Below are 25551 nucleotides of genomic sequence, written 5' to 3'. Positions count from 1 at the left end.
ATATATAACAAATCTATTTAATTACTAATGTTCCTAGCTCTGTGAATTCTCTATGTAGGTTGACTGGTTGCCATGGTTATGTTTAGTTCCTTATACCAACATCCTATTCATAAGAAGGCGCTGACAACTCTAACCCAATTTCATGACCACAACCATAGCATATCTTGGTTTATACTCTTATGTCAGGTACTTGAAATATTTGAGCTGAATGCTTCCACCAGCCAATTCTACCAAACATACATATTTACTCTTGGCTTTTGCATTTTCCTCTAATGCTCGTAATGTTCATAGTTTGTCTTCTAATTTTCCTATTTAAAGTTGTTGCATCTTGTTGTGAGTTCTTAAAGAATAGAGAAAACATAATATTATTATGCTCTATTATTTATTTTGAGGTGTTGACTGATGTTCTAAAAAAAGAATCAAGGAGATTGACCAACCAGAAGCTGAGATATAGCCAGCCAAACACAGGTCTACCAAAAAACATAAGTGTTTTGGTAATCATCAATATATGACGTATGAAATCGATTTGTGTGCCATCGGTCAATTAAACCAACTAGTGTGCTCTCCTATAACAATCATGGCGTTTTAATTGGTCTAATCTCTGGAAGTATAGAACAATCACATTGGGCCGAACAATCATTGCTCTGAGAATTCCGAACCAGTCCCTCTGACGTATAGATTAGTTTTAGCATAAAATAATTACACGCATCTGTTATGTCGTAACATTTCGCTATCCTGCTAGTTCAGCTCAGTTTTGTTGTTCTCCCACTTAGCTTCCTTATTCAGACTCATCTTTAGCGCTGTCTAAATTTTTCTAACTATAGCTAATAAATGGAATCAATTAAATCAATCAACAATCCCGGTTATCATTTGGAATTTTCTATATATTATATTAGTTACATCATTTATTATGTACGCAGTTATATTATTATTTTGTATAATATGCATTATGATTATTATATTTATCATAAAAAATAATCATAGATAAGATAATAGATGAATAAAAAAATCAAATCAGAAGTCGGTGGTTTTGATAAAAACAAATTTCAACGCCTTCTATTTTGTTGAATTATTTATCGGTTTTCGCATCTTCTCTTATCTAGATTTATCATGGAGAGTAATTAGTCACACTAAAGGTAGAGGGTTTTGTAAAGTCTTCATGTTGTATGAGCAGAGATATTTCATATTTTGGGGGAAAGACTCAGCATATTGTACTTTCCTTCTACTCCCATAATTCCTTAACACCATATGCTTTGTCAGTTTTAAGTGAAGCTACATTTTACTCGTCTATTAGTACTGGAATAGTGGTAGTGTTAATAGTGTACCATTATAGTAGTAGAGTTACTAGTGTATCATTATAGTAGTAGATTTATTAGTGTACCATTATAGTAGTAAAGTTACTAGTGTACCATTATAGTAGTAGAGTTATTAGTGTACCATTATAGTAGTAGAGTTACTAGTGTACCATTATAGTAGTAGAGTTATTAGTGTACCATTATAGTAGTAGAGTTAATAGTTTACCATTATAGTAGTAGAGTTATTAGTGTACCATTATAGTAGTAGAGTTACTAGTGTACCAATATAGTAGTAGAGTTATAAGTGTACCATTATAGTAGTAGAGTTACTAGTGTACCGTTATAGTAGTAGAGTTACTAGTGTACCATTATAGTAGTAGAGTTATTAGTGTACCATTATAGTAGTAGAGTTATTAGTGTACCATTATAGTAGTAGAGTTACTACACTGTAAAAAAAATCTATGCAGTATTCAATCACCTCAGATGGTCATTTTTCAATGCACCTGAAAAACTACACACTCGAAAATTATGCAATGTCCATGCGCTATTCATTCAATAAAAACACACTTCTATTCATCGTTTTATGCGATGTGCAACTAAAAATTAACGCACTGCTGATGGTCATTTTTCAAGGCAATTTCTATTCACACTGTGCATTAATCATAAAACCAAAATATGTACGCACTTAGCGTTTAAAAATTGCAGTTTTTAAACATTGACTGAGTTTTCTATACGAAGACGATTTTCACACGCTGAGTGCATTTAGCATTGCAACCTGGTTTTACACGCTTGGCGCATTATATTTTAGGGTCAAATTTGAACGCAGCAAGTGTTTACAAGTTTAATCACTTTACAAACAGCTCTGCGTTTTTTTCAGCCAAGGATATTTTTAAACAGCGAGTATATATAATTTATTATTAACATTTAATAAAAGCACTAAATAACTCGAAAAACACACACAGCATTTAATAAAAGCACTAAATAACTCAAAAAACACACACACCATTTAATAAAAGCACTAAATAACTCGAAAAACACACAGCATCTGTTTGATCAAGATCGATTTAGAATAATAATTAAAAAAAACTATCTACAATAATATAAAAGAGAGCACGATTCCATAAAATCCATTGAGTAAGCCCAAACCCCAAATCACGTAAATAATTCGCTCTAAAAGTGGTGTCACTTTGGCATACTGGATTGGAAAGGTTACTATTTCGTGTGAATTGTGTTCTATGAATTTTGTTGTTATGTTTTAGACTTATAGCGTTCCAGGCTTTGCCGGCACTTGCTTTTCTTCGCCTACTCATCGTCGGCTCGGCTTTCCTGCAAAAGAGAAAAAAAATGTTTCTATGATTTATGATAATTCCAACATGAAAAATAAACGTTAAAAATAAGACTAGGAAGACGGCAAAAAGCTCGACCAATGAGTTTAGGATATGAGTGTTCTCGGAAATTTTAGTTTCAATGATTTTACAACTGGTTGAAATCGTTTTTTGCGCCAAAAGTTACATTTTGGAGTTCTCTTCTCATGAATTATATGATAAATTGCTACCATAGAAATTCATTCGAATCCTACTTAGTTTTTCGACAGATATAAAACTAGCATAGCTGAGTCATTAGGTACTCACCCGCTTCATTTTTTCCATAAATTTGTCGACAGACAAATACTTGCTTCCCTTTCTCACGGTGCTGGAGCCCAAGAAGGTAAACTCCAGCAGCTGGCCAAACTTCTTGGCGTCGCCAAACTCGATGTCCCCAATGTAAAATACTGCCAGAAGTTTTAGCAGGACGAGAGGGTCCTCACTAACGCTTAACTTTTCCCCATCCACACAGAGTTTCCCAAATTTGAGGTGGGGAAGAGAATGGCTTACCTAAAACAGTAAAAAGTAAGTCAGATTGGAGCCGAAACCAGTCCAGCCAATTTATGACGTCAACAACATGCCTATAGAAACATCCTAATAACCTCTAACACGCTGAGTTGGAGTTGCGAACCCATAGCCGGGCTAATGTATGACGTCAACAACATTCCTATAGAAACATCCTAATAACCTCTAACACGCTGAGTTGGAGTTGCGAACCCATAGACGGGCTAATGTATGACGTTAACAACATTCCTATAGAAACATCCTAATAACCTCTAACACGCTAAGTTGGAGTTGCGAACCAATAGACGGGCTAATGTATGACGTTAACAACATTCCTATAGAAACATCCTAATAACCTCTAACACGCTAAGTTGGAGTTGCGAACCCATAGACGGGCTAATGTATGACGTTAACAACATTCCTATAGAAACATCCTAATAACCTCTAACACGCTGAGTTGGAGTTGCGAACCCATAGACGGGCTAATGTATGACGTTAACAACATTCCTATAGAAACATCCTAATAACCTCTAACACGCTAAGTTGGAGTTGCGAACCAATAGACGGGCTAATGTATGACGTTAACAACATTCCTATAGAAACATCCTAATAACCTCTAACACGCTGAGTTGGAGTTGCGAACCAATAGCCGGGCTAATGTATGACGTTAACAACATTCCTATAGAAACATCCTAATAACCTCTAACACGCTGAGTTGGAGTTGCGAACCCATAGACGGGCTAATGTATGACGTTAACAACATTCCTATAGAAACATCCTAATAACCTCTAACACGCTAAGTTGGAGTTGCGAACCAATAGACGGGCTAATGTATGACGTTAACAACATTCCTATAGAAACATCCTAATAACCTCTAACACGCTGAGTTGGAGTTGCGAACCAATAGCCGGGCTAATGTATGACGTTAACAACATTCCTATAGAAACATCCTAATAACCTCTAACACGCTAAGTTGGAGTTGCGAACCAATAGTCAGGCTAATGTATGACGTTAACAACATTCCTATAGAAACATCCTAATAACCTCTAACACGCTGAGTTGGAGTTGCGAACCAATAGCCGGGCTAATGTATGACGTTAACAACATTCCTATAGAAACATCCTAATAACCTCTAACACGCTAAGTTGGAGTTGCGAACCCATAGACGGGCTAATGTATGACGTTAACAACATTCCTATAGAAACATCCTAATAACCTCTAACACGCTGAGTTGGAGTTGCGAACCCATAGACGGGCTAATGTATGACGTTAACAACATTCCTATAGAAACATCCTAATAACCTCTAACACGCTGAGTTGGAGTCGCGAACCCATAGACGGGCTAATGTATGACGTTAACAACATTCCTATAGAAACATCCTAATAACCTCTAACACGCTAAGTTGGAGTTGCGAACCAATAGACGGGCTAATGTATGACGTTAACAACATTCCTATAGAAACATCCTAATAACCTCTAACACGCTAAGTTGGAGTTGCGAACCCATAGACGGGCTAATGTATGACGTTAACAACATTCCTATAGAAACATCCTAATAACCTCTAACACGCTAAGTTGGAGTTGCGAACCCATAGACGGGCTAATGTATGACGTTAACAACATTCCTATAGAAACATCCTAATAACCTCTAACACGCTAAGTTGGAGTTGCGAACCCATAGACGGGCTAATGTATGACGTTAACAACATTCCTATAGAAACATCCTAATAACCTCTAACACGCTAAGTTGGAGTTGCGAACCAATAGACGGGCTAATGTATGACGTTAACAACATTCCTATAGAAACATCCTAATAACCTCTAACACGCTAAGTTGGAGTTGCGAACCCATAGACGGGCTAATGTATGACGTTAACAACATTCCTATAGAAACATCCTAATAACCTCTAACACGCTAAGTTGGAGTTGCGAACCAATAGACGGGCTAATGTATGACGTTAACAACATTCCTATAGAAACATCCTAATAACCTCTAACACGCTGAGTTGGAGTTGCGAACCAATAGTCAGCCTAATTTATGACGTTAACAACATTCCTGTATAAACATCCTAATAACCTCTAACACGCTAAGTTGGAGTTGCGAACCAATAGTCAGCCTAATGTATGACGTTAATAAGTTACCGAACTAAGAAATCCACTCACTTTGTGTTCGGGTGTTTCGGCCAGCATCTTTTTGTCTCCAAGGCGCTTTCCAATCACGATCACCAGTTTCTCAAATCCATAATCATTCGCTGCAAACAAAGTATTTTTGTTATATTTAAACTTTTTTTGACTACACACTACCAGGTAAGACCTCCAACAATAGAGACTAGTTCTTGTTTAAGCTGCTGCACATGTAAAGCATTGGAATGGAAAATAGGGTGAGACAAACTCCGTAGATTACTATTATCGTGAGGTAAAAAGCCAGTAATACTGACTAAAATCATGGGCACCCGACTCCGACTTATATCATTTTGGCGGTTGATATTATTTTGATAATTGAGCCGTTGCTAGCGCATAAAGTAACATATTGTTCTGCAAAGAAAGTACGTAAATTTGAAGATAATAAATACACTTACGATTAGTCTCTTTTGGACATGCAGCCATGAACAAATCCTCTGCTCGCTTTCCCAACGCGTCCAAATCCAAGTCCCGATTCAGAAGGAGCTCAAGCTCAGGTATAAGCTAACAAGCAATAAAAAAATAAGCAACTTCAAAATATCGACGCTAATTTGAAAGAAGAAGACATTTTAGCAAGCGAGAAATAAAGTACAAACATTTATCTTCAATATTCTTCCTGTAGCAAATCTATAGAATTCAAGAAATATCGACATTCAGTCGACTTGCCCGTAAATAAAAACTAGTTATGACCCTCAATGAACCACTTTACTGCTCTTACATGAAGTAATTCTAAGCCCTCAACGATATAGACCTTTAACAAACTTAATACGAGTTGACAATATTATTTATATAATCAAAAAACTTTGGTGGTGAATTTTTAAAAGCTGTGGTCAGATAGATGTCCAGTCAGAAACACATATCTGACCTGACCACAACGCCGAAATTTTTTTAGAAATTCAATTATGCTGAAGCCTACTTAGATAGTAATAATTACAATGTAAAAACCTAAACGCATAGGGTCAGATGAATGAAATCGAAGCTAGAAATGTGAGTTGTCTTATATGTGTAGTTTAAACGATGGATAACTAGCAGGCATGTGATTTCCAAAATTCATTTTAGCTTGCTGACGGAAGTCGTTGACAAAGTACTTTGAGCAAAAGCCCGAGGCAGCATTTCAATCATAAAATTATGAAATAAATGTGTTTATATACTGAAGTGGATAGATAAAAATACCACCTAAGGTATACTTAAATGGTGAAGGCAATGAATAGCGTACAGTAAGCCAGCGTTCGGAGCTAATACAAAATAGCTTAAAATAAACTTTTTAGCTTATGAATCACATCCCTGACTGTGATTTGCCATAATTTGCCTGTATAATGCTAGAGGTGCAGGATTATCTCTTTGCCGGAAAACACGGCAAGGCTGTCGTGTTTTCCGGCTAACCCTCTCCCTATTCCACCTTAGATTAAACACTGTCCTACCAGCAGGAATATGTTACAAGCCCAAACTACAATTTTATAGAAAACACATACTAACAATAATGGTTTATGCACATGGGCAAGTTGGAGTGGAATACATAATAGTAAAACAATACCTTACTCTTTCTTGAAATTTATTCCTTTGATTTTGGGCCCAAACATATTTATTTTTAAAAAATAGCCAACAAATCTAGACTTCATAACTTTTTGCTCATAAATTTTCAGAAATTGCTTATTACTAAGAAAACAGGCTAGGAATTCTGACTTAGAGAAGGTATGCCATACATTTTCAGTGAAAACATAGTTCAAAGTCTATGCCAAAGACATATTTGGGAGTAGAGTGCTGAAGATTTTTTAGAAGACCATAAAGTTATCCTCTGATTATGGAGAAGAAAACTCCTAATAGATAGGCAGTAAGTCTGCTCAGTGGTAGGATTACGTTCAATGCTGCGCCAGAATAGTGCTAAATAAAAACTTGGCAATCGTTTAATCCAGTGGCCAGATAGGACAGGCAACTGCCGAAATTGACCATAATCCGGCAAGTCATCCATCGTTTAAACTATAAATTACTGTGCACATATTATAAATTCCCTCCATAGAGAGAAACTAACTGGAATTTTCCCCTTGCAATGAATTTCAGTTCAACTCGGTCTCCAATAATATATAACATTTAAAGTTTCAGTTAATCCCAAGACTAAGACATTATTCTTTGAGAAACTATAAAGAGTGACGAGTCTAGTCAAGTTTATTTAAAATTGTGCTTTGGAAGTAGGTAGCCATCTTCAGCTCATGCAAATTGGTATTCGGTGCAGGTTGTATTGCAAAGACTTCGCTTGTAGCTTTTTAATATCAATCCACTAAAACACTACGTGAGACCTGGGCTCAAAATAGGATACTGGGAGAATGGGCAAAATTTTGAAAGTTCATGTTATTTTGGAGAGTAATACTTACAAAAGCCTCCTGTCCATAAATTGGCCACTCAACAACCATGCCACTCCAACCATCTTTCATGTTCTTAAAAGCCTCTTTCCTAATAGACAATGATGGACGAAGCATCTCCTTTACCGCACTCTGCAATATGAAGACTGATTATAGAGTTCTTATAGTTTACTGTGGTTAAAGTTAGGGCATCATCAACGAAAACTACAAATTTTATTCAACTTGCTATAAAGGGTGAAAAGTTACCATAAAAATTTCAACAATAATCAAGTTTAGCCGTGCCATCAGGGAGTATATAACTGGTTACATAATAGATTGTTAGAAAAATGTCCACCTTTTCAAAGAAGTGGAACCCTAAAAGCCGTGACACTGACACTCCATGCCTCATTATAATATTATTCGAAACGCGACTGTCAGTGAATGCTGCCATTAGAAATATAAGCAAATCTTTAATTTAGAAGCGATTTTGGCGGCGACAAAGTGGAGCCCGATCATTAGCAACAATGATGTATAACAAGAATGGTAATACCACAACAAAAATTACTTGAAACATTTAGCGGATGAAACAAAAGGCGCTCGAAAGGCTGTTGCATAATCAAGACTCCCTCATATATTTTAAAAACACAATAAAGCAAGCTGCACACACCTAAGAGATCTACTGAAAGCAACACAAGATGTTGGTTATAAATTAGTACCACTAGCCTAGATCAAATTTGTGATCCTCATTGTCTGCGTTGGAGTTGCACCCACTATAAGCGGCTACTTCGATCTTATTTTATAGTGGGGGTAACTCCAACGCAGACAATGAGGATCACAAATTTTTATCTACCGCTAGCCCCTGATACTCTTATTGAGTAAACTATGCTACCTTACCTGTGGAATTGTGTCAAGATTTTGAACCCGCAAATTCCTCTTTTCCTTGCTCGGAGAAACCACTAGTGCCTCTGCCCTCACCACTATATCCCTGTAAGAAATTAAAAGATGAAAATTATGGCTACAGAAGACAAAGTGTTTGTCGCATTTTTATGAGTTATATGAGTAGAAATCTTATGAAACATTGAGATGTCTATTTGTCCTTGCAAAGGGAGGGGGATGTGCGGATAATAGATTACAATGATTCACTTCAAACAAAGATCAAAAGCATAACATACATAAAAAACATATTATAATGCTTATAACATACATAAACATACAATATTATAATGCTTATCATCAAAACCTAAGACGTCAATATAAATTGCGATTCTGATTGACTATTCATCTCAAACGGTAAATTTTAAATTATTTTTATGACGTCAACAATAAAGAGGAGAATTAACAAGTAAAATACGAACCCGGTGACCGAAGCAGCAGGTTCTTGATCGAGTTTTTGTTTTTTCGCATAGTAGCTTCTTTTGTTTCTTACGCTGCAAGATAACTGTCTTTTGAAAACCTTCTACAAGCAAAGAATGTAGATCCTGATAAACTATAGATGCGCAAAAAAATAGTATGATTACAAAACTAAAAAGGGAGTATAAAAATATCATATGTGTATAGATTAGCTAGCATGAAAACCAGAGAGAGTTGCTCAGTTCTAGTCCATCAGACAGAATATTTTCCAATCATCTTGAAACAAATTTAAAGTTTACCCAGCTTTGGACTCTTGCAATGGTGGTTATGCAAATCAACGCTAGATTACACTGGCTCATAGCGTTTACTATGATAGTAAAAAAATAAAGCTAACCCTTCATTCCTAATATAAAGCTGAAATGAAGCTATGCCTCCCCAAACAACAATTAGAAGCTCAATCATTTCAGTTTCAGTTGCATAAATATCAACGGAAGGGCTTACATTTTCTGGATCACTTATTACACTTCTCATAATAAATATGAAAATATCACTCAATAGCCCATATTAACATTCATAGTGAATGCATGAAAATAAATGACAGAGTAGACAACTCCGACAGGTATTTAACAAGCATTAGGTATCTCTCTCCCTCCCTGAGAGGGTCAAATGCTTAGAAAATTTCTACATACACGAAATAACCCTTGATGGATAACGGATATGATGTAAGTTTCTGTATAATAAATTGTGGAAAGCTGCACGCCAATGCCAAGTATTGCTAAATGAATCTGCAGGACAGTAGGCTACATGCCCGGTAGTAAGTAGACCTATTCACGATTATAAAAAAAACTCACGTAGCAATCCTTATCTTCGGTATAGCTAGCGTCTTTGAAGATGTCACTCTTATCTGGAAATTGCCTCAGGACTTTTAGTACCACACTATCGTAGTTGGGTCTGCTGTGACTATGGGACCAATTAGCTTCCCCAATCGCCTGTACAACCATTTTCCTGGTCTCTCGTCCAGTAAATTGAGGTACATTGAGCTCCTATAAAACAATAAAACTGAGTTCTTACTTACTATAGGGAAAAGCCATAGTGTATATTAACTTTTAAGGCAAATTACTTAATTAATTGCCTAAGGCGGAGTTTTTCTCATAGACAGAAAATACTGCAGTGTAAAATGCATAGTGTCTGCTCGAACGATAAAGTGTGACTACCAAGAGTTGCCCATTACAAGCGCTTTCAATCAAGGCTAACCTACTAAGATTCAACAATTCAAACAGCACCATACTTAGCAGGTCTAATGTACGTAAAAATTTACATTACAAATTTAAGTTGTGCAATCAATTCAACATTATCGACAGCCAAAGAACAGCCAACGAATTTAGACAGGTCGACAGGATTTATTTTCTCTAGCTAACCTCAATAAATATTAACAACAGCAACAACAACAACATAATTTACAGTATATTGCTGTTACTCACTCGCATAAACAATGGAGAGCTAGAGGGTGTTGAAACAGTCGCCTCAGCAGTGGCAGAGGCTGAAGCAATAGGTTCGGCGGCAGGTGATCCTGAAATAGCGGAAACAGCAGAGGAAGGTGTTGAAACCGCAGGTCTAGGTGTGGTAACCACAGGTCTAGGTGTGGTAACCACAGGTCTAGGTGTGGCCGGCATGGAAGCAGGTGGTGATGCGACCGCAGCGCCGAGTGTTGAAGCAGTTTCATTAGGTGTTGGTAGTGTAAGCGCAACAGAGGGGGCAGCACTTGGTAAGTTATTCTGAAAATGCAAAGACCAATAATAGAGGCGCCTCCGATATAAATGATATGCATAAAACTATTATACTCAACAATAATCAAGCTAAATTTTGCTAAAAGAAGAACGTAAAATTTACCTTTTGAACACTTTTGACAAGCTCTTTGAGTCTTCGTAGGTATTTCATACATTTCCCCAGAGAGCTATAAGGAAAGTTCACATACTTAACATAATGCCATAGTAATACTTACTAGTAAAGTTTACAGCATAGGTAAATGTAAATCCAAAACTGGCCATTTCAGAATGTCTTTTTGGATCCACATAAAAACGTAACGCAATGCAATCATAAGCAATTCTTAGCCAATTCTTAATTCTTCCTGTCATACAAGTTAAAATGGCGAACAAAAATGATTGACATTGCTAAAGCCTAAAACAAATTGCAAACCCTAGCTATCAACTAATCCATTTGGGGAGGTAATGTATAGTTGATCTTTGTTCTTCGCCTAGACAGTATTTTTGTACTCCTTGGCAATAAGAACTCCTTGGCAAAAAGAAGCTGAGTTGCAAGTAGGCCTAATTTCTATTTGAACCACAGGCCGGCCAAGGTGTTTGGTAGCGCTCGGACGGTGGTGCTCGCCCGAGCACCACCGCCCGAGCGCTACCGAACACGTTGGCCGGCCTGTGATTTGAACAACCAACTGGCGGAGGTTATAACATAGACATGAATACCATGATCGCGTAGTCTATCAGACCAAACAAAGACAATCTATATAGGATGTTATTGATAATATTCAAATCGATACATTTTTTGGAAATCGAAAAGTCAAAGTTTGGCTGCTACTACCAGTCAGCTTTTTGGTTGATAACACTTCAGTAACATATTAGGATGACAAGAAAAGGTGTTATCATCAAGTTGCAAAAAAAAATTTGGAGTTCTAACCAATAGAACTGAAATTATGAGCCTATACGCAATATTACGGCATAATGTAGTTTCCGTTCCATTGTTCAATCAATTGGTATATAAGGCTATATATCATATTTACATTCTATAAAGACAACATTTATTGCAGTTATGATAATAAACACGAGATGCAAACAACTGGAGTACAAAACTAATATAATGTATCGTTTTTATCAACTAAAATTGTGAAAAGATTTGTCAAATAAAATTTTTTTCTTCGAAAAATTTAAAAGTTATAACAATTTAGTAATTTTGACGTTGTGCAATTGAAACCCACTTTGTGCTACTAATAAACGGTCATAGTGTTGTTGTAGATCACTGTCACTGCTAAATTCTTCACCTGAACTAATTATTACGTTAGATTGTAAGATTTAGCCGTTGTCTTTCGGCAAACGCATTCAATATGGCGACCTCAAGAGTTGAAGTTTGAAATCTATCACAGGATTTGCCTAGTAAAATGCTTTTATCCAACCACATTTCTGGTATCAAAACAATCCTCAGACTGTTATCTTTCGAAATAAAGCTATAAAAAACGATAAACACAAAAGGAGTATCAATAAAGTTACTCAGAAAGTGTCCCGAAAGTGTTGGCTTCAGGCCCAAGTGTGAACAACTTCTCCCGAAATAGTTGGCATCAGGGGTGAGAGGGTTAATGTGTTTGTACTAAAAAAAGTCAAATTTTAGTTGACACACTGAATCAAAAAAATTATCTAGCTGTTTGCTGCCTATAATCTAAGAATACAAAGCAAATTCGGAAAAGATGCTGATCAAATCCTTAATATTTTTAAACTAAAGAGTATAATATAGGCCTATAATTCTTCTTGCGTTAACTCTTGGGAGTTTTTAAAAGATTACGATCACTCAGTGTTTCATTTTAGTTAATGCTTTAGTGTCACAGAGTCCATGGACGTATATTAGCATCCATGAGTTATGAGTTTTCGTGTTGAAATCTCTAGTGTGATAATTGTAATGTAAACAAAAGAACAATGCTGTGACTGTGAATCATAATCATAGTAATAAAGGGTTATCTATGCAGTGAATTTAAAAATTAGCATGATATTTATGCCATAATATATATTAATTATGGCAAAATAGTGAGAATAAGGGCTCATTCTTGATCAATCTTTTCAAACTAGTGTGTTGAAAATTGCTGAATATAGCCCCTGTCACGGAGTGATAGCAAATATGTAATATAAAAAGTCAATGCAGTCCTGGGGCATATTAAAAAATATATTTGACCCACTAGTTATCCTGAATGATTGAGGCCGCGCAGCGGCTGAGGGAGCGCGCTGGCGGAGAGGGTCCGGGAGGGGCGCCCGAGCGCCCTTCCAGTGGGGGGTCCGGGGGTCACACCCGGAAAATTTTTTTCTAAAATGGTGAACATTTACAGCATTTCAGAGCGTTTTGCAAGATTCTACTGAGTCCACAAATAACCAAAATTCGAACATAATATATAATATAAAACAGTCAAAAGTTAAAAGCGAGTACGTATAAAACTACAAATGTATTTCGTATGGTCAAAAACTAGATTTTATATCAAGTTTTTAACCATACAAAACAGATTTGTAGTTGTATATGTACTCGCTTTTAACTTTTGACGATTTTATATTATTTTAGCTCCCAATACCTATATACTATATATCTATATGTCAGTGTATTATGATGGCGCTAGAGATTTAAACAAAACTAACTAATGTCGATTGGCTCATTGACAGCAACATGTTATCTCATAATCTCCTTTGTGATCTTTACTAGATTTAATCATGTTAAGGCAATACAAAGAGGTACTGTTATGTTATGCAATAATACATGATCTCACTAATGAGTTTTGGTTATTTGACCCACTAGTGAAATTTTCACTCACGAAAACTCGTAACTCGTGCCCTGTCAAATACGCCCCTGAATTGCAGTCAATTGACAATATTCACATTAGATCACTTGCCTTGGAACCATTGGGGTGTTTAGAGAAATAAAGATATGATAAAAGCCTGTTTGGAAATAAGCCTCTTTCGTTTGAATTTTCCTTAAAGTGTACACCAACCAATTAATTGTATCCTAACCTAAATGTCGTGTTGTGGCTTGTAGGAATCGACTCCAATTCGCTACAACAACACCGCTAGAAGACCATTTTACTATGTATCCGTACTATCAACTCTCCAGGTAAATACTTGTGCGCTTAATAACTGCAAACATGCAAGATAACTTCTGAGAGAAAATATATGAAAAAGGTTGTCAAATGTGCTGCGCTTGTCATAGTTCTGCGATTTCAATAAGAATTGATTCCTGCTAATTACCGTTAGTGAACTGGCTATGGACAAGTAATTTTTTCAGGATTAGCTCTTTAAATTTTTTTCAGTGACACAGCTAAGTTAGTGTAACAAGTTAGGTTCCCTAGGTTGATAGTTGGTCTACAGTTAGTGAGTTTATTTATAGTGACTTATTTTGCTAATTGGCTTGGCCATGTTCCCATTGTACTGAACATATCTTTATTTCAGACCATTTGTAAACCTAATTTGCTAATGATTATGTAAACAAAGAGCGCCTTAGCTGTTCCCATCAACAATATAGCAATGAACAATAAAGCACTTGTCACCCTGAAGAGTTGCTCTAATTTATCAGACAAATATAAACATCACACAATAGGGTTCCATGAGGAAATTGAGTCATCTTTGACTAGAAACACAACATTGTCGACCAACTATCATCACCTCATGGAACCTAACTAAATGCTAAAAGTACAACCAACATTTTGCTTTCAAAATTATGCAAAAAAGCTTTAGTCTATGTTCTCATGTATTCATTCATCTGTTTGCAGATAATGTTAGATAGTCCAGAAATCCGGAATGTAGTACAGTTTCCAATATTCTCTCCAGATGGGGCAATCAAAGACTGCATAGATGCTGATTATGCACAGAATTCTGACTTTTTTGCTGACGGGCAAAAGATAATGGTAGCAGCCTATTATGATGATATTGAAGTGGTATGTCAGCTCAAATAAAAGTGTGTTGATTTAAGGATCATAAAGCCCTTCAACTATGCTACACAAAACTTATTGGCGACTACTGCCTTCTCAAATTTAAGTGCTCATCTAACACAGAAGAATTGGGCATAATTCTGCGTAGGCCTATAAATAAATTTACCATTTATGTTTCGGTTGTGTCAACATGCAGATGTTCAGGTCCCATCACTGACCGTCGTACATGGCTTTTCAAATACTCAATAGTTTTCATTTTTGTTGATCCTTATCACATGCGTTGGTTTGAGGTCATATTCTTTTGATAATCGTCATATTTTTCTAGGTGAATCCAATTGGCTCCAAAAGAAAAAAGCACAAGATAGGTAAAGTGGAATTTTGCTGCATGTTTTCAGGAACAGAATTTCGTGGTTTTACAATATTTGTTTTTTTTTAAACAGCATATCTCACACTGTTGTGTTTTTCATGGTTAGCTCTTTTCTATTGGACGTTACTGAATGTCCCGCCTCAGCACAGATCCCAATTGAAATTCATACACCTGTTTGCTGTGGCATACTCTGCTGACGTTAAGGAATATGGAGTCCAAGCTATCCTTCTAAAGTTTGCCGAGGAAATTAATGTACTCAAGAAGGTAATCATAATATTCTTATAGTAATAGGTTAGCTTTGAAAACCGGAGCTAGAGCCTGGCAATGAATCTAAACTTCAAGTTATTTGACCTCTTTTCTGGCTAGTAAAAGAGTTTCTTTATGAAAAGTCTATGATCGAAAATGTATTTTATTCCATTGTTTGAAAAGGATAAAACAGTAAAGATTCTATGTCTTTTATTCAGGATGGTATTGAAGTTGTGAATCGGGACGGAAAGGACATCTATAAAGGATCTTTGCTTTTTTTTATTGGCGACACTCCAGCAGCCAATATGGTAGCAGGGTTTAAAGAAGGAGTGGGAGGGGCAGCCATGAAATGTCGGACGTGTTATGGTAGCTCACAAGAGATTATCCAACAGGTTTGTGTGTTATGGTATACAGTTTATTGCAGAAGTGTGCTTGTTGTGTTAACTTTTTTAGTTATGCACTTATCATAAGACTTTTATCTTGAATAGAAGCTATTCCGTGCGCTGAATCAGGGATTATGTTAATGCTGTCGCACGTCGCTACTAGTGTGTGGTTGCTAAGTTTCTGAATTTCTAGTTCTTTTCGTCAGTGTGATGCGAAACTTTGTATTGCTTTCTATTGCTTTTAAACATGCTACAGTTTAACCACACGGAGTTTAGACTGAGAGACATAGAGAGTCACCGTCGCCACTGTCTCCTTCTCGGTCCAGAGATGCCTGCTCGGCAGCGTGTAGAATACTCAAAGCGATACGGAATCAACTCGCTATCCATATTAGATAAGATCGATGGATTTGATGTTTGCCAATGCATTCCTGTTGACATTATGCATATTGTGTGCGAAGGAACTCTTCCTTATGCCATAAAGGGGTTCGTATCTAGGCTACTGGAAAACCGAATAATTTCTATATCGTCATTGAATGAACACATCAAAAACTTTCCATACAGAGGAGACGACAAGAAAAATGCACCCAGTAGCTTGGAAAGATCTTGCTTCAATGGACTAGACACCGGAAAAATTGGTCAATCTGGTTCGTATTCAGCCTACTGCAGTTGAATACGTTTTTGTTTGATTTCGACAGTCAATGAGGAATGCTAATGATCTAAATTCTAAACTGGTGATTTGTGGAGCGACTTTCCCAATCTAAACCACTACAATATTTTAGCATTTTTTTAAAGTCCTATTATGTTTGTTGCTTCGTGTAAGAAATAAGGTAAAATAGTTTTTCAAATTTTGATATATTTTTCCTTTTCACGCAACTTATGCTTTTTGTAGATCTAATCTATAACTCTTTTTTCAGCAACTCAAACTATCTGTTTGGGCTTTCTTCTACCTTTAATACTGGCTGGCCACAATATTGAAGAGATTCCAGAATACAGACTGCTGTTGATGATGGTTGAAATTACCTCCGTTCTGTTGGCATATTCGTTCAACAAAGACCAGATTACAACCGCCGCAACGCTAATAAAATTATACCTAGAAACCTGGGTGACCGTATATGGAGCTCACACCATTACTCCCAAGATGCATTACTTGGTACACATCCCCTACTACATAGTGAAGTGAGTTCTCAGGCAAAAACTCTATAATTTTATCAGGCCAGTATAAATATATATAGCATGATTCATGTCATTCCAATTTAATGGCAAGCGGTCCGCTGGCTGCGGTATGTCGGTTGGTTCAGCATCCCACTTTACAGTGATGTTTTTTTTAAAAGTATGTCTCAATCTCAAGCATTATTTTACTATGTAATTATCAGTTGTCACATAAAAACTTTAAACTTCATGTAACTTTATGTAACTGTTTACCAGATTTGGTCTTCCAAGAGGAACCTGGTGCTTAAGGATGGAGGCTAAACATGCGTTCTTCAAATCATTACGCATGAGAAACTTTAAGAATGTGCCGCTAAGTCTAAGTAACAGACACCAACTCGAGTTTTGCCATGATTGGGCAGATGCCAATGTGCATGGCGTATTGCATCACAACAATGCCAAAACCAAGGGCGCACGTAAGTATTGCAGTGGCTGATATCTCAATAGTGTTCGAGTAACGGAGTTGGTGCGTGCATGGAAATATGTTAGTTTACTGAACATTTCTAGAAATTGGGGTACTCTTTTGAGGTATTGTCTGAAGACTTTGGAGTCATTTTGTTATCAGAGTACTCCTCTATCGGAGTACTGGCTTTTCGGTCACCATGTGCAGTAGTCATAGGCTTTCCTGATAGTTCTCATGCATCGAGTTTTGAAATCGCTGCTTTACAGTAACGTGTTCTGAGGAATCATCCACTTGGTTTTTGTCACCTGAGACAGATAGCTGTTGTTAAATGCTATGGCTAATTTCTGCTCTAACTTATCGAACAGGCTTTGAGTAAGATAATTTTTTCTTGATAGGCACCGCTGAAGACAGTCCTGAACCACCTGAGCACATCCAGGAGAGTTTGGGAGATTGCACACAATGCTGCAACACCATCACAATATCTGGTAAGTAATGGGATACGCTGTAAGTAAGCTCTATTGAACTGTTATTGTTATTCAATCACTTATTTATAAACAAATCTTCAAAACACAAAGATTATTCTACACTGTCTTGCTTTGTAGGTTTTAGATATAGCATTGGGGACGCCTTTCGTCTAGCTAGCGATACCTATGGAGTAATTCTGCAAATAGTGGCTAACAATGACTATATTACAGCCTTTCTACTAGAAGAATATAAAGCAGAATGGTTTGAAGCTCGGCTCTTCGCTCACAAATTGCAATGTACCGGAAATTTTGTTTGGCGGCTGGTATCTAGTCTACCCCACCACCATCCATTATATGTATATAAACTGCCGCCATTTCAACCCGCTTGTTATATTCAGCCAAGGTATTTTTCTGATCCTGAATTTGTTGATACCGTATGATCCGGTTTTGAGCGCCCCTTTTCCTGTAGAGACGGATAATACTTTGAGCTGTGGTAAATTGTCTTGTTGAATGCTTTTAAGTTTTTATACATTTTGATTAGTGTTATAAAAATCTTTTGTAATTAATTTCCGTCGATTCTGGTAGGGAGGCCTACTGTTTTAAAGCCAGATGTCGTAGCTTTATATTTTTATTTTACCTAGTGGGCATGAGAGTATTGTCTAGGTTTTGGTTCAGCTTGAAATATATTATATTGACCTTGTCATTCACTTTACTTCCCAGAGATTTTCATGTTTCTATGTTGAAAGGTTCAGTTCAACGTACGGAAAACTTGTATGCCTACCCCATTCTGATACTTATTGTCAAAGAAAGACGCTCTCACCATGCTTGAGGAAACATGTTGAAGCGAAAAATACTGACCACAAAAGATCTAACAAAAGACCAGCTCAAACACTACATATTTTCAGACCCTGTTTTAACAATCTTGAGGCATCTTTAAAAGTAACTATCTAGGGTACATGATTGGGCAGTGCAAGTAGGCTGAATGTAGTGTGTGCACCTCATAACAGGACAGGGTATTTGAATTTCTAACAATGAACACAATAAGTTCCAAAATTCCCATTGTGGGAGAACAAAGGAACCCTCTTTGTTTAGTAGGCAAGGCAAGGGCAAGGCATATTTCTCCCTTAGGTCTTAGCCAATGTTGCCTAATGCCCTCTAAAATACATTTTGCCCTTTACTTTTCAGCTTGCTATTGAGTTCACAAAACTTTTGGCGCTCTTTTTTTCTAAACATCCTGAATCAAATTCGGTACACTTACTCTGCTGTAGCGGGCCGCAGTTGTTTTATATTAGCAGAGGATTGAAGATTTTAAGAAAGGTTCTTTAAATTGGGCTGTGGTGTGGCTAAAATTTGCATGGTCATTTCGTAGATAATGGGTAAGACCCCTTTCTGTGGGATACCCATGTCACAAGTATTTATGCCGACTTAGTGAACATTCTGGCCCATTGTGAAATCACACACTCTCACTTCACAACCAAGCGATTCGAAATGAGTCATTTTTATTTTTCTCCCCCCCCCACCCACCCCTTCTGTGCAACTTATTGTATTCACTGTCAACAAATCAAGTTTGCTTCATACTATAGCCTATCCTACTAACACCCTAGCTGTGTGACTTTTCCATCATCCGTACTGCTGTGCTAATAACAACCCATCATATAGAGTAGTCGATTACGACCTGATGGTTGATTCACAGCACAGCCTGCTTTAGATTCCTATTTTCATGGGCGACTTCTTGTCCATATTTGAATGATACTTTTTGTATTATGACCCATGGCCTAAAAGGTATCTAAGAAATAGCCGATGGTCTAGCTATATTGCGATTGTGTCAAAGCTATGTAGAAAATGTCCGCAATGGAAAATGTCAGCAGCGGCTGCTGTGAGTGAAGGAAATTCTATGACCAAGATTGAACTGTTTTGGTTTAACATAATTTTATGGTCTTTTATATATACCTTTAGAAAGGGTTATGACTGAGTGGTTAATAGTTTAATCAGCAGGGTTAGGCATGAGGCAATACACAGCAATACACAGCAACATCAATACCCCGAGATATTTTCAAAGGAGATAAACTCGGCATAGGTGCATTCCCTGGCCCTGATTTGTAATCAGTTATTTGTGTTGTTCCTTTTTGTTGCTATTAGATCTTTCACAAAACATTTTACGACAAAGAGATCTGGATCATACAGTGATGTTTTCTATCTATTTTTATTGATATACATGTACAGTTCATTATTTTGCTGAAAAATTCTTGTAAAAATTGTAATTTGAGCTTTTTTGTACGCGTGTCGAAGTGGATTTTCCCACAGTGTTGGACGTGTACCCCTCCGCCTCGCAGTGTTTCCCCAAAAAAGTAAATCTGTTTCTAACACTGGTTATAATTATATTTATCACTGATGTATTCCAATCTTGATTATTTAAATTTAAGTCGTTTTTGGATGACATTCATCAACTACTATTTGGTTGAAAATATCTTTTCCAGCAAAGCAATGCCTTACAGACTAGCGGCTTTTTAGCTAACTCAAAATCCTATTCAATATGTTTCCCAGTCATTGTTAGCCTGGGTAGGCTCTTCAACAGAAGAGCCTACCCAGGCTAAGTCATTGTAGTTTAACTTTAAGTGACATAAACTGTTGGCACTTGGTGGTAGTGGCATTCCATTATCAACCACCCACCCAATGGAATGCCACTACAGCCAACTGCCAACAGTTTATGTCACTTAAACTACAGCCATTGGAGAGTTTATAATTTCTCTCAACTGTTATTATTATATCTATTGTTAACCTAGCTAGGCCATAAACAAATTATTAGTTGGTTAATACAGGCTAAGTGTTTTGTGGACCATTTATTCAGCAAAACCGTGCCGAAATACTTTCCATGTCTCTCGCCTTTAAGAAAGCTTCGTCAATAACTCCAACCTTGGCTTCAAATAAAGTTATGTCTCAGAAGTTCTCGAATACCCGACAACGCGAATAACTCATAAATAACTCACTTTAAATGTGGTGCCAGGTTAGCCATAATGATAATCCTATTACTCACTCTAAATTTTGTTGCCACTCAATATGGCTAGTATAATAGAAGAGATGGAGGTATAGAGCTCTACCTTAGCTTAGGACAATTAAAATAATCCTTTGAATGAAGACTTATGAATAGGATTTTTAATTGAATAAAATAACTTTGAAAGTTGTGACATCAGTTGTGCATGCCAATGCTGCACCGTTTTGTTTGAGAGGCTAACCCAGCACCTTGAAGTTCGAGCAAAGGTTTAAATTTCACAGGTTACACAAAAACTAAGTAGCCTATTTATGCTTTACTTGAATTTTATTTTTAATAGGTCTGATTACGCATGTAATTATAGTCAATTTACCAATTGGTAGACACATTTTACTGATAACCACAAATGGCTCTCCGAAAGCTCAAAGTCTAATAGACCTACTCCAGTCTCAGTGCTTTTATGAAGGCTACCGTGAAAAATACAAAAATATTTCCCAATAATCAAGTGGGGCATTATGTAAACAGCTTTTTGCTATTAATAATTGTTTCGACAAAATATTACTTTAGAATTTTCCTCAAAGTGGATGGTGAGGAATGAAAAGCGAAAAATGAAATTTGTCGCACCCATCACTTTGCTCGTTTCCTCAACGAATCTCCGTAGACTCATCAAGGAAGCTGCTCTACAATCTTGCATCGAAGAGAATATGAGGCTCATTATGAGGCGGGATTAAACCACTAATTAATAGTCCTAATCATGCATCTAATTCTAAATTATGCCAATTGGTAATCCACATAGCAGCTTTTTTATATTACGGGAAAAGTGTTGGGAGCAGTTTTAATGATTATAATCTATCCCAACTTTGGTTACTCAGTTTTGGACTTTGGTTGGCGCCATAGCTGCCAAGTCTCCCTTTTTGAGAAGGATATTTCTGATATTTTGGGTAAATTTTCCTCTCCACACGCGATTAGCTATTTTTTTATTCAATAATATTAACAGAGTGTCATACACTATCAGAAAGAGGGCATGAGAGAAGTCCTTAGACACACATTCAAAGTTTTACAGGGTGTAGGGTATGAACCTCAGTCGTTTAAATCCAAAAAAGCTAAAAACCTCACTTTTTCAAATCACGGTTACTTGGCACCTATGGTTGGCGCTCATTCCTATTTTGTTGACAATATCTTTACTGACACTGTAAGGTCATTCATTCAATGTGCGTTTCCCACAGTTTCCCAGCCATTTGTGAGTTTATGATTTCCCTCAACTGTTATTATATCTATTGTTACCCTAGCTTGGCCATAAAAGGATTATGAGTTGGTTAATATAAGCCTTGGTGGGATCTATGAGTTGAAATCTCCTCAGACCACTGTTATTCAGCAAAACGGCACCAAACCATTTCATTATATAAAATCCATTAAGAAAGCTTCGTTCATAAAGCCAACCTTGGCGTCAAATAAAGTTAAATCTCAGAAGTTCTCGAATACCCGACGACGCGAATAACTCACTTTGAAAGTGGTTGATTGTCAAAGAAGCATTAAAATTTTCATCGGTAAAAGCCAGTTTGATGTCAGAAGGAGTGTTCTTTAAACATCGTCATTCCAAAGAGAAAATTAAAAATCAGACTTGGCGACCATTAAAACCCTCCACTTTTGGCTAATCGTGTCTCACTAAAATTTATTTTATTATACCAAAACACCTTATTTTTTCTTTTTATTTAATGGCCTTCAATAATCTCTGCAACTGCTGTATATAACCGAAATTCAAATAACATTTTTCTAAAAAGTAATACTCCAAAATCCAAATATTAAGTAATTTTAAAAATCTAATCTGAACTGCTTTCCCCTGCGGCTGTAATAAAGGCTAAATAATCTTGAGACATCAAAAATACAGGTTTTATAACTTTTTCAGTGAACCATCAGAGAGCAAATTTATGATCAATGGGCAAATAACACCTGTCTATGACATCGTAAGCCTACAGAGTTTTACAAGAACCCTAAAGAGTCAATGGAGCCGAAGAGCGAAAGGGTCTATTTGTAACGGTATGACTTGTCCCTTCTTAACAAACGTATTAGCTTGTTTTACACCAATAGTCAGGGCCAGTAAGATTATAGGTGTCTGTACTATTGAATAAGCAACACAGTGTAGGCTAGGAGGTATGATGGATCCAAAAAACTTTGACAAACCTTTTGTGTTAGCCTACACGCCCGTTGCAGTTAACCGGTTATTCTTCATGGGATAGCAATTCTGTTATTAATTATTTATATTATAAACCATATTATATCCCTCTAAACAGAGTTACCTAGCTATTTTTGGAGCAAGCAGTTAGGCTTGCTCCAAATTTAGGCCTCCAAGTTAGGCCTAAATTTACCACTCGATATTTTTGTCCAGGCTAATTAATTCCAAATGACTTGCATTACCAACAGTGTTGCAGTTTGGGTAGGTAAGCCGACAGCTGATTGCCATTGAGAATATGGGAATGTTGCGGTGCTGACAGTATCAGAAAAAATATCGCATGCCAACATCAGAGATATAAGGCTGCAATATGTAATGTGTTTTCACCAGACTGACTTGCCACCGTCAGTTTTGGCTCCATTTGGATCTTACAAGCTAGAAAGTAATGTGGTTGTGCTGACAACTCCTTCATACTTTCAGTATTATACAAATTTCTATGGAGGTTGATTTCACTAAGGATAAAGCTATATACCATTGCGTCTCTTAGTTTGTGAACAGCACCGCTTTATTATTATAATTTCATGACTTTTATAATTTAAATATTTTGTTGAGAAAGCTATGCAATAAATTTAGCCTTAGTGGCAAAAAGCTGTCAACATCCAATCCAACGCCAAACTGCACAAATATAATAACCCTCTCTAAGATGCTCTGCGACAACCGTTTAGAATTATTTGCTGTTTCCAAACGAATAATGACTAAAAATTTTCTATCTTTCTGAAGAACATGAAAAAACACAGTGTTCACTTGAAGTTCCGATGAGATTTACCCTGTACTATATGTATACTAGTTAAAGCCACATTGTATGAGACGTGATATTTTTTCAGATTTCGCCAGGAAATGTGTGGCAGATAAGCTAAGTGGAGGATCAAGGATACCAACAGAAAACCTGTGATGCCGACAGTAAGCGCTTAGATAATCCTATTTTTTTTAACTCAAGAACATAGATTTATTATCTTTAGGCCTACATTGATATTTTTATGTAACTGAAACGACTTGAGCTTCTAACTGTGGTTTGGGAAGACATAGCTTTATTTTAGCTTTATATTAGGATTTGACTTTGAGGCTTATCAATCGTTATTGTAATATCATAGTACTCAATGACGCTCACGATTCAATGAGAGTTGCATGAAAACTCTGAGCTATCTTTACTCACATCAAATATATATTTTTAAATTAAAAAAAAACATTTCCACAGCAGTCAATGTTCTTCAATCCAATCATGAGCATGGGTCATTATTGTTGGTAATTCTTACATTTACTTTGCTAGTGATAAATGCAATAAATGGCATACCGGTATGAATTTTCATGACATATTTTAAAATTAAAAATAACAATATCTTTGGTTAGGCAGACCACTCCCATTGCAATATCCTAGTTGTGATTAAAAACTTTAAAAAAAACTTAATTTTTATTAGATATTCTTGTATCTTACCCCTTTTTACAAGGGTAGATAATATTGAACCTCCAATTCTGTGCAAGGAGGCCGCATTTTCGTTGCCCGTAAATATATCAATTGACGCCAGTTATGGAAATTTTGTTCATGATATGACAGGTCACCGCTTGGATTCCCAACCCCGTGTGTTCGGATCAGCATGGTAATCATAACAAGGAAATAGAGATATACCAGAAGTTATCTTGGCATGTCGGTAGCGGTAGCAGGGCAGTATTTATAATATAATATCTACATCTACTCTGCACTTTGAATTAACCCACTTTATAGAATGTATCCGGCAGTTTGATGGTTAATAAGACTTGTGTGGTGAAAGTGTAGCATAGGCTAAATAAGTCAATTAAATCAACATATTATTTGTATTTTCAGACAGTAGACGCGTTCTCGGTTGTGTCAAGTTGATGTCAGAAATAGACTACAAGAAGAACTCCTCATACGCCAAAAAAATTTCACTCTCAGGTGAGCACAACTATAAAACTTAGTTCTGTAGATGGCAAACCTTTGGAGCAAGCCATCCTTTTTGCAGAATACGTAGGTCCACTAATGATCGCCACTAATCGAGAGATAATTGCACTTTCACATTAGTTCTACTAGTAGATAGGCTCAAAAATCTTAGGACATCTTAATGCAGAGCAGTATGCCTGTTGTTCACATTGTTTCAAAAGAATTGAAGCGGGTTTACGATGCTTCAAAGAAAAAAAGATACATGGGCTGGTGAAGTCACAATGGTCCTGGTCTGCACTGCACTGCCGACTTGTCGATTATCACAATTGCATATTTTCCGAGCCATTGTCGATAAAATGAAAAATGAGATTTTAATTGTGAAATTAAGTTAAAATGAACGATCCACACTAGCTAAATTAGTAGCAATAGCGAGAGAGGACAATTCCACCAATTATCAATAGCTGCACTCTATGTTAGTGGTGTGAAATTTCCAACTCTAAAATGCTATAACACTTATTACCAGCTGGTTTACTGTTTTGCGGTCTATTGAAAACTATGAGTATGTAATTTTCTTGCAATTCACATTATTGAATAGAAGAAGATAATTTTTTGCGAGAAAGTTGAAGTTAGGGTAAAATGCACTATTCTCTGCGA

General features: G+C 36.6%; 2 protein-coding genes across 4 annotated transcripts; one reads left to right on the top strand and one right to left on the bottom strand.

Annotated features, from left to right (window-relative positions):
• Window positions 1-1740: 1740 nt before the first annotated feature.
• Window positions 1741-12097, bottom strand: LOC137398983 (uncharacterized). 3 transcript variants are annotated; one of them, XM_068085143.1, is made up of 11 exons: window positions 12082-12097; window positions 10920-10983; window positions 10511-10804; window positions 9881-10072; window positions 9035-9135; window positions 8574-8664; window positions 7713-7832; window positions 5742-5847; window positions 5326-5414; window positions 2927-3169; window positions 1741-2621 (listed from the first exon to the last, which is right to left on the bottom strand). In XM_068085143.1, the coding sequence occupies exons 2-11, from the start codon at window positions 10965-10967 to the stop codon at window positions 2598-2600; spliced, it is 1308 nt and encodes a 435-aa protein (XP_067941244.1). In that variant the 5' UTR covers window positions 10968-10983; window positions 12082-12097; the 3' UTR covers window positions 1741-2597. The 3 variants fall into 3 exon arrangements, with proteins under 3 accessions (XP_067941244.1, XP_067941243.1, XP_067941246.1); XM_068085142.1 differs by having other exon boundaries at window positions 12019-12084; XM_068085145.1 differs by lacking the exons at window positions 9881-10072; window positions 12082-12097 and adding an exon at window positions 12019-12080.
• A 1717-nt stretch (window positions 12098-13814) lies between these two features.
• Window positions 13815-18487, top strand: LOC137398616 (uncharacterized). Its single transcript, XM_068084782.1, has 10 exons — window positions 13815-13901; window positions 14557-14721; window positions 15041-15080; window positions 15189-15346; window positions 15547-15720; window positions 15968-16355; window positions 16626-16887; window positions 17137-17333; window positions 17716-17805; window positions 17923-18487. The coding sequence occupies exons 2-10, from the start codon at window positions 14560-14562 to the stop codon at window positions 18222-18224; spliced, it is 1773 nt and encodes a 590-aa protein (XP_067940883.1). The 5' UTR covers window positions 13815-13901; window positions 14557-14559; the 3' UTR covers window positions 18225-18487.
• Window positions 18488-25551: the final 7064 nt, after the last annotated feature.

This window comes from Watersipora subatra, chromosome 6, assembly GCF_963576615.1.
Source record: "Watersipora subatra chromosome 6, tzWatSuba1.1, whole genome shotgun sequence".
NCBI classification, from domain to species: Eukaryota; Metazoa; Bryozoa; class Gymnolaemata; order Cheilostomatida; family Watersiporidae; genus Watersipora; species Watersipora subatra.
This window is presented reverse-complemented; position numbering and strand designations above follow the sequence as displayed.

Coding starts and splice junctions, on each gene's coding strand:
- LOC137398983 (XM_068085143.1), bottom strand. CDS start 10,967: ATGAAATACCTACGAAGACTCAAAGAGCTTGTCAAAAGTGTTCAAAAG. Junction 8,665..9,034: donor CCTGCTGCTTCGGTCACCGG/GTTCGTATTTTA, acceptor AATTTCTTACAG/GGATATAGTGGTGAGGGCAG. Junction 5,415..5,741: donor ATGTCCAAAAGAGACTAATC/GTAAGTGTATTT, acceptor CTTTGTTTGCAG/CGAATGATTATGGATTTGAG.
- LOC137398616 (XM_068084782.1), top strand. CDS start 14,560: ATGTTAGATAGTCCAGAAATCCGGAATGTAGTACAGTTTCCAATATTC. Junction 15,081..15,188: donor AAGAAAAAAGCACAAGATAG/GTAAAGTGGAAT, acceptor TTTCATGGTTAG/CTCTTTTCTATTGGACGTTA. Junction 17,806..17,922: donor CAACACCATCACAATATCTG/GTAAGTAATGGG, acceptor CTTGCTTTGTAG/GTTTTAGATATAGCATTGGG.